The 9,280-nt window shown below is 45.6% G+C and overlaps 1 protein-coding gene across 1 annotated transcript in view; it reads right to left on the bottom strand.

The window, feature by feature from the left end:
• Positions 1 to 904: 904 nt before the first annotated feature.
• The window catches only part of LOC311099881 (globoside alpha-1,3-N-acetylgalactosaminyltransferase 1-like), a gene marked incomplete at both ends in the record, with an annotated part of 28,378 nt that continues 20,002 nt past the window's right edge, over positions 905 to 9,280 (bottom strand). Inside the window, 3 exons of the mRNA XM_084140603.1 lie at positions 905 to 1,105; positions 1,458 to 1,620; positions 5,415 to 5,539. Coding sequence (XP_083996729.1) covers positions 905 to 1,105; positions 1,458 to 1,620; positions 5,415 to 5,539 — 489 coding nt within the window. The remainder of the gene's footprint in view (positions 1,106 to 1,457; positions 1,621 to 5,414; positions 5,540 to 9,280) is intronic.

Genomic DNA, 9,280 nt, shown 5'->3' with positions numbered 1-9,280 from the left:
ATACACTATGCATGAGAACTGTACATGTCTGAGAACTGATTATACTGCTATGCATGAAGCCATGCATGAGGAATGTCTTAAATGTATATGGTTGAGAATGGGTTATGGACCTGCCATGTTTAAACCATATTTAAGTGTTGATTGATATGTTTTATAATGTGTTATGGGTTAGATGGGATGATTTATGTGCAAATGTATTTGGGGCTGGAGACTTTATGTGCAGAGGGGGCCTATCTCAGAAACTGCATGAGAAAGCTTGGTCCTGCCACTATTGTTTCCAAATCTGAATACATAGGAGGAAGAGAAGTCAGATTTCACCACTATCATAAATTAAGAGAGTGGGCGGAGCGGTCAAAAGATGGAGACTTGGAGACAATGGTGGAAGAACTAAACAGGGAGGGATTAAGCTCAAAAGTATGTAAAATGTGCAGGAATAGAACTGTATATGAACTGAGGGCCAAGTGTAGGGAATTCAGTTGTGCTGCAGACCCACTTGGCTTTTGTTGCGTTGTGTAATAAAGTCTATCTTGATTCTACAATAACTCTGGAATAACTTTTTAATAAGTATAGGGATACATTTCCACGACACCTCTTGCAAATTAGTTTTTTCTTTTTTTCTTTTAAATTTTTTTTGGGAAGCCTTGCTTCCCTTGGCATCCATGAATACACGTCACTGGTGAGCAGTATGTCCCGTGCTCAGACTCGTTGAAGGAGAAGTCTTCATCCAAATCAAAGTTAGTGATCGCTGTTCTGATGTCCAGAAGCTCTTTTCGGTCAGAGGAAATAATTGCAGAAACATTGTGTAAAGATTAAGATCAGAGTTTAAAAAACACACAAAAGAGCAGAATTGGTCAGGAGGCCGTAAAACGACTGCTATCCATTCCAGCACCATTCTCTTCTCCTCTCACGGGTTCTCTCTGACCTCTGCCTTGTTCTTGATGACAGAGGAGAAGCGGACCAGTTTTATCTCCTTGGCTTCCCGTCCTCGAGCGTCGTCCCACACATATTCAGGTGACAGCAGCTTGGTGGGCTTATTCTTCACCAGGTACCAGTTCAGATGACTCTCCTCCTGCCACACAGCCTCCACACCCACTGACTTATCCACCTAGAGGGAGGGGGTGGGGAAGAGAGGGGGGAGGGGGGGGAGAGAAGGAGGAAGAGGGAGAGAAGGGGGGAGGGAGAGAAGGGGGGAGGGAGAGAAGGAGGAAGAGGGAGAGAGGTAGGGGGAGGGATGAAGGGGGTGGGGAAAGAGGGGTGGAGATAGGGGGAGAAGAGGGAACGGGGGATTGGGTGAGAGAATGACTGAGTGAGTGACTACGGAGGGGGTTGAGAGAGAGTGAGTGCCTGCCTGCCTCCCTGCGTCTGTGCCTATGTGTCGGAATGCATGCCTTTCTGTCTGCATGACTGTCTGTCAGGTATGAGTGTGTGAGTGTGTGTTTGCCTGCATGAGTACCTACCTCCAGGTGCTCCCTGCACGTCTTGGTCAGCCTGTGAACATCCTCCAGCGCTCCTCCGAATATGTTGGCCTGGTAGTAGAAGTCTCCCTGGTCCAGGGGTACATAGGCTGTGGAGACGGTTCGCCGCTCGTAGGGGTACTGGTTCCGGGGGTACCAGTAGAACCTGCAAGACACAAGACAATTTTGTATTGTTACGTAACCTTTATTTAACCAGGAAAATACCCTTACCAAGGTCAGGGTGAAACTTTATTTGGATAGCCTGTAGAGCACCTACAGATGGACAAGCTACAGACTATCAGTAACATTTCAACTAACTATCTACTAACCCTAGCCCTAACCCTGAATTTAACCCTAGCCCTAACCCTGAATTTAACCCTAGCCCTAACCCTGAACTTAATCCTTACCCTTACCCTAGCCCTAACCCGTACCCTTACCCTAACCTTTATTCTAAACCTAACCCTAAACTTAGCAAGCAGTTGCTTATCAACAGATAGTTTGTTGATAGTATGACCACCTGTAGAGTATCAACAGATGGAAAATCCATGTCACATTTTCTGGCCTATCCAGACAAAGAATTGATTTTGTCTGCTATGGAGCCCAGCCTGGGAGACAGTATATTAAGGGGGGCAGTCTAGCGAATCCAGGAGTTGTGGTTTCATCTCGCTGTGATATTCTCAGCCGTATTTAGAGCTCTCAACATGAAAAAATACTAAATAATTTCGTAGAATTGAAACACGACCATTCTCGTGGTCACAGAGGGACGAAAGCTGATGTTATAACGAGTCTGCAGACATTCAAATGGTGTCTCTGCGTCGCTCAGAGAACCTGGTAGAAAATGCTCTGTCGTCAGTTATATGAAATGGGGACTAATTTGTACTGTCACTAAATATGATCTTATTTGTTTTACAGTTATAAGAAAGGTGAAATCTTATAGCAAGTCATTTATAATTTGATTGTTACTATATTTAGAAAGCATTTCAGTCGTTTCAAGCCCTATTCCCCCACTTTCGTTGAATAGAGAGAAAATCATATATAATTGTAATATTTGTACTATGTTTCTTGAGATTGTGTCCTTAAATGTGAAAAATGTATAATTATGTTTACCAGAAAGGGGAGTTCCAGACCTTTCTAGAACTATGCAGCATTACTAGTTATTGTTTATGTCCATCTCATGAAAAACAGTTACTTTTGGGTATGTCTATTTAGGAGTAAATCTACATTTCACCATTGTGTTCAAGTTAAAGGAGAAGTTATATTTTTTACAACCAATTTAAAAATACACTACTATGTGGACACCTGCTCCTCGAACATCTCATTCCAAAATCATGACCGTTAATATGGAGTTGGTCCCCCCTTAGCTGCTACAACAGCCTCCACTCTTCTGGGAAAGCTTTCCACTAGATGTTGGAACATTGCTGCAGGGACTTGATTCCATTCAGCCACAAGAGCATTAGTGAGGTTGGGCACTGATGTTGGGCAATTAGGCCTGGCTCGCAGTCGGCGTTCAAATTCATCCCAAAGGTGTTCGATGGGGCCGAGGTCAGGGCTCTGTGCAGACCAGTCAAGTTCTTCCACACTGATCTCGACAAACCATTTCTGTATGGACCTCACTTTGTGTCGAACTGCCAGATGGTGAAGCATGATTCATCACTCCACCGCATGGTGATCTTAGGCTTGTGTGCGGCTGCTCGGCCATGGAAACCCATTTCATGATGCTCCCGACAAAGACTTATTGTGCTGACGTTGCTTCCAGAGGCAGTTTGGAACTCGGTAGTGAGTGTTGCAACCGAGGATAGACGATTTTTACGCACTACGAGCTTCAGCACTCGACGGTCCCGTTCTGTGAGGTTGTGTGGCCTACCACTTCGCAGCTGAGCCGTTGTTGCTCCTAGACATTTCCACTTCACAATAACAACATTTACAGTTGACCTGGGCAGTAATAGTAGGGCAGAAATTTGACCAACTGACTTGTTGGAAAGGTGGCATCTTATGACGGTGCCATGTTGAAAGTTACTGAGCTCTTCAGTAAGGCCATTCTACTGCCAATGTTTGTCTATGGAGATTGCATGGCTGTTTGCTTTGATTTTATACACCTGTCAGCAACAGGTGTGGCTGAAATAGCTGAATCCACTAACTTGAAGGGGTGTCCACATACTTCTGTATATGCAGTGCCTTCGGAAAGTATTCAGAATACTTGACATTTTACACATTTTGTAATGTTCCAGCCTTATTTTAAAATTGATTAAAAAATGAAATTTAAAAAATAATGCCCAGCAATCTACACATAATACCCATGACAAGGTGAAAACGGGTTTTTAGACATTTTTCCAAATGTATTAAAAATAAAAAACTGAAATAACTTGACTGGAGTCCACTTGTGGTAAATTCAATTGATTGGACATGATTTGGAAAGGCACAGACCTGTCTATATAAGGTCCCACAGTTGACAGTGCATGTCAAAGCAAAAACCAAGCCATGAGGTCGAAGGAATTGTCCGTAGAGCTCCGAGACAGGATTGTATCGAGGCACAGATCCGGGGAAGGATACCAAAATATTTCTGCAGCATTGGAGGTCCCCAAGAACACAGTGGTCTCCATCATTCTAAAATGGAAGAAGTTTGGAACCATCAAGACTCTTCCTAGAGCTGGCCACCCGGCCAAACTGAGCAATCTGGGGAGAAGGGCCTTGGTCAGGGAGGTGACCAAGAACCCAATGGGCACTCTGACAGAGCTCTAGAGTTCCTCTGTGGAGATTCGAGAACCTTCCAGAAGGACAACCATCTCCGCAGCAATCCACCAATCAGGGCTTTGTGGTAGAGTGGCCAAACGGAAGCCACTCCTCAGTAAAAGGCACATGACAACCCGCTTGGAGTTTGACAAAAGGCACCTAAAGACTCTCAGACCATGAGAAACATGATTCTCTGAATGCCAAGCGTCATGTCTGGAGGAAACCTGGCACCATCCCTATGGTGAAGCATGGTGGTGGCAGCATCATGCTGTGGGGATATTTGTCAGTGGCAGGGACTCGGAGACTAGTCCGGATTGAGGCAAAGATGAACAGAGCAAAGTACAGAGAGATCCTTGATGAAAACCTGCTCCAGAGCGCTCAGGACCTCAGACTGGGGTGAAGGTTCACCTTCCAACAGGACAACGAGCCTAAGCACACAGCCAAGACAACGCAGGAGCGGCTGCGGGACAAGTCTCTGAATATCCTTGAGTGGCCCAGCCAGAGCCCGGACTTGAACCCGATCGAACATCTCTGGAGAGACCTGAAAATAGCTGTGCAGCAGTGCTCCCCAATCAACCTGACAGTGCTTGAGAGGATCTGCAGAGAAGAATGGGAGAAACTCCCCAAATACAGGTGTGCCAAGCGTCATACAAAAGAAGACTCAATGCTGGAATCGCTGCTAAACGTGCTTCAACAAAGTACTGAGTTAAGGGTCTGAATACTTATGTAAATTTGATATTTCCATTTTTTATTTTTAATAAATTAGTAAACATTTCAAAAAAAATGTTTTTGCTTTGTCATTATGGGGTATTGTGTGTAGATTGATGAGGAAAAAACAATTTAATCAATTTTAGAATAAGGCTGTAACGTAACAAAATGTGGAAAAAGTCAAGGGCTCTGAATAATTTCCGAAGGCACTGTATGTCAGCAACGGTTATGGCTGAAGTAGCCAAATCCACTAATGTGAAGGGGTGTCCACATACTTTTGTATATATAGTGTATATACTGTACATGTAAATAGCATGTTATAGAAGGGTCCAGACACCTTTTTTGACCATTCTATAACATGCCATTTACTTCATAAATATAGATTTTTGGTTGTAAAAAATGAAACTTCTCCTTTAAGTAAGTAGGTAAGTAAGTAATACCAGGGTTGGATGCTGGCCCTTCAAGTAAGTAAGTATTACCAGGGGTGTATGCTGGCCCTTTAAGTAAGTAAGTAAGTATTACCAGGGGTGGATGGCGGCCACCAGTCTCCCCAGAGCCTCTGGCCCCACACGGCCATGGAACCTCATGTCTACATCAAGGCAGAAGATGTAGTGCGCCTCCCGGTGGATGTGAACCTCAATGGCAGTCTGCTCCCAAATAGATGGTTGGTGGATGTTCAGTAGAATTTCAATCAATCAATCAAACAAACAACAAACAACAAATCAATCAAATCAATAAATCAAACAAATCAATCAATCAAACAGTCAAACTTGATTGTCCTCAGATGTAAATTTGGTTTGCAGGCAGGGGTAAGATGATAAAAATACACAATCCACCGTCGACAACATTTCAACTTATTAGTTTGCACTAACCCTAACCATATAGGCATATCCTCTTAATTAACTGTAACCCTAGAAATATGTTGCCTATTATCAACAGTTGATATTTTGTTAATAGTTGGGACATCTTTAGGAAACCACTACTACTACATTTTTACATTTTAGTCATTTAGCAGATGCTCTTATCCAAAGCGACTTACAGGAACAATTAGGGTTAAGTGCCTTGCTCAAGGTCTCATCAACAGATTTTTCACCTAGTTGGCTTGGGGATTCAAACCAGTGTGTAAGGGTTGGTGTGAGGTGTGACCCAGGTGCGGTGCAGGATAGATAGTAGGCAGTAGGCAGTAGGCAAGGATGGTGAAACAAGGATCTTTACTGGAGGTCCAAAAGCCAGGATACAAAACAACGGACTATACATGATAACAAATGAGGAGCACTTAGGTCTCCAAAAACAGGCTGACAACAAACAATACGAAATACTAACTCTGACTGGAAAAACACAACGACACAGGGAGAACACTTCTTCAGTACCTGTACAGTGGGGAAAAAAGTATTTAGTCAGCCACCGATTGTGCATGTTCTCCCACTTAAAAAGATGAGAGAGGCCTGTAATTTTCATCGTAGGTACACGTCAACTATGACAGACAAAATGAGAAAACAAATCCAGAAAATCACATTGTAGGATTTTTTATGAATTTATTTGCAAATTGTGGTGGAAAATAAGTATTTGGTCAATAACAAAAGTTTCTCAATACTTTGTTATATACCCTTTGTTGGCAATGACACAGGTCAAACGTTTTCTGTAAGTCTTCACAAGGTTTTCACACACTGTTGCTGGTATTTTGGCCCATTCCTCCATGCAGATCTCCTCTAGAGCAGTGATGTTTTGGGGCTGTCGCTGGGCAACACAGACTTTCAACTCCCTCCAAAGATTTTCTATGGGGTTGAGATCTGGAGACTGGCTAGGCCACTCCAGGACCTTGAAATGCTTCTTACGAAGCCACTCCTTCGTTGCCCGGGCAGTGTGTTTGGGATCATTGTCATGCTGAAAGACCCAGCCACATTTCATCTTCAATGCCCTTGCTGATGGAAGGAGGTTTTCACTCAAAATCTCACGATACATGGCCCCATTCATTCTTTCCTTTACACGGATCAGTCGTCCTGGTCCCTTTGCAGAAAAACAGCCCCAAAGCATGATGTTTCCACCACCATGCTTCACAGTAGGTATGGTGTTCTTTGGATGCAACTCAGCATTCTTTATCCTCCAAACACGACGAGTTATATTTTGGTTTCATCTGACCATATGACATTCTCCCAATCCTCTTCTGGATCATCCAAATGCACTCTAGCAAACTTCAGACGGGCCTGGACATGTACTGGCTTAAGCAGGGGGACACGTCTGGCACTGCAGGATTTGAGTCCCTGGCGGCGTAGTGTGTTACTGATGGTAGGCTTTGTTATTTTGGTCCCAGCTCTCTGCAGGTCATTCACTAGGTCCCCCCGTGTGGTTCTGGGATTTTTGCTCACTGTTCTTGTGATAATTTTGACCCCACGGGGTGAGATCTTGCGTGGAGCCCCAGATCAAGGGAGATTATCAGTGGTCTTGTATGTCTTCCATTTCCTAATAATTGCTCCCACAGTTGATTTCTTCAAACCAAGCTGCTTACCTATTGCAGATTCAGTCTTCCCAGCCTGGTGCAGGTCTACAATTTTGTTTCTGGTGTCCTTTGGCCATAGTGGAGTTTGGAGTGTGACTGTTTGAGGTTGTGGACAGGTGTCTTTTATACTGATAACAAGTTCAAACAGGTGCCATTAATACAGGTAACGAGTGGAGGACAGAGGAGCCTCTTAAAGAAGAAGTTACAGGTCTGTGAGAGACAGAAATCTTGCTTGTTTGTAGGTGACCAAATACTTATTTTCCACCATAATTTGCAAATAAATTCATTAAAAATCCTACAATGCGATTTTCTGGATTTTTTTTCCTCAATTTGTCTGTCATAGTTGATGTGTACCTATGATGAAAATTACAGGCCTCTCTCATCTTTTTAAGTGGGAGAACTTGCACAATTGGTGGCTGACTAACTGTACGTACTGCTTGACATCAAGGAACTAGCAGAGAAAACTGAGCAAGGGAACACAGGGAAGTGAGGGCATAAATACACAGGTGAATCAGATAGCCACAGGTGACACCAATAGGCAGATATCTAGTCACGACTGTGAGTGAGGAGGTGCCAATGGTTGTCGGAGGATGACACCTAGTGGGTCACTCCGGAACTGCGACCCACTCCTGTAACAGTGCCCTCGTGTTGGCATGGCGCCCGGCAGGAGATCGATAGCTCAGTCATAAGGCCTGTGAGGAGGGAGGCCCTTGGCATGCCTCTTACTAAACCCCTCCACCAGATCCCAGCGTAGGTCCACTGAACCCTGACGAGGAGGAAAAGTCTGGGCGTCTCTGGAGTTGGGGTTTCGGTTCCGGCTTGCTAGCACCCTCCAGATACCTAGCACCCTCCCGTTTTCCCGGCTTCTCCAGGCATGAGTCGCCGTGGTGACCTGCGTGGCCGCAGTTCCGGAAACGTCCCTGGGGCAGACCCTCTGCCTCTTCATTCAGGACAAGCGCGCCGCACCCAGCTGCGTAGCCTCCTCCTGAGGCGTCTCCTTCCTGAATCGGCGGAAAGACTCCGGGCTGATAGGGAGACACGGAGGCGAGCCTTGCGTCATGCCTCTCTCGTACGCCCTCTCACGACGCCTTTTTTCCACCCGCACAGAGAGGTCGACGAAGCCGTCCAGTTGTTCAGGCAGCTCCCTGAAGGAGAGTTCGTCCTTCATCCCCTCCGATTGCCCCTGCGTGTACAGGACAACCAGGACGGCCTCCTCCCATCTTGCCTCTCGAGCCCAGGTCCGGAACTCCATGGAGTAGTCTGCCACCGAACGGTCACCCTGCCGACAAGCCATGAGCCACCTCCCGGCCTCGTGCCTCGACTCCACCCGAGAGGTGTCAAACACCTTGCGGAACTCCTGGATGAATTGGTAGGAGTCGGAGCACGCCGGAGTTTGGCTCTCCCACTCCGCGGTAGCCCAAGAGAGGGCCCGACCTGTCAATAGAGCCATAATGTAGGCCACCCGGCCCTGCTCCGTTGGGAAGGAGGAGGGTTGCAGGCTGGACATCAGGGAACACTGGGTGAGGAATTCCCTGCAGGCCTCTGGACGTTCGTCGTACGGTGGGGTTCTCGCGATTTGGCAAGCGAGACTGGAGACGCCGCTGCCGCAACTGACTATACACAAAAGCAAATTAGGAGCACATAGGTCTCGAAAAAACAGGCTGACAACAAACAATATGAAATACTAATTCTGACTGGAAAAACAGAACGACACTGGGAGAACACTTCTCGAGTACCTGTAACTCCGTCACGTGATCCGACACTGATACGTACTGCTTGACATCAAGGAACTAACAGAGAAAACTGAGCAAGGGAACACTGGGAAGTGAAGGCATAAATACACAGGTGAATCAGATAGCCACAGATGACACCAATATGCAGATAATTAGTC

The sequence above is a fragment of the Coregonus lavaretus genome, assembly GCF_964263955.1.
Source record: "Coregonus lavaretus genome assembly, chromosome: 24".
Classification (NCBI taxonomy): domain Eukaryota; kingdom Metazoa; phylum Chordata; class Actinopteri; order Salmoniformes; family Salmonidae; genus Coregonus; species Coregonus lavaretus.
The sequence above is the reverse complement of the archived record's forward strand: the minus strand, read 5'-3'. Positions and strand labels throughout refer to the sequence as shown.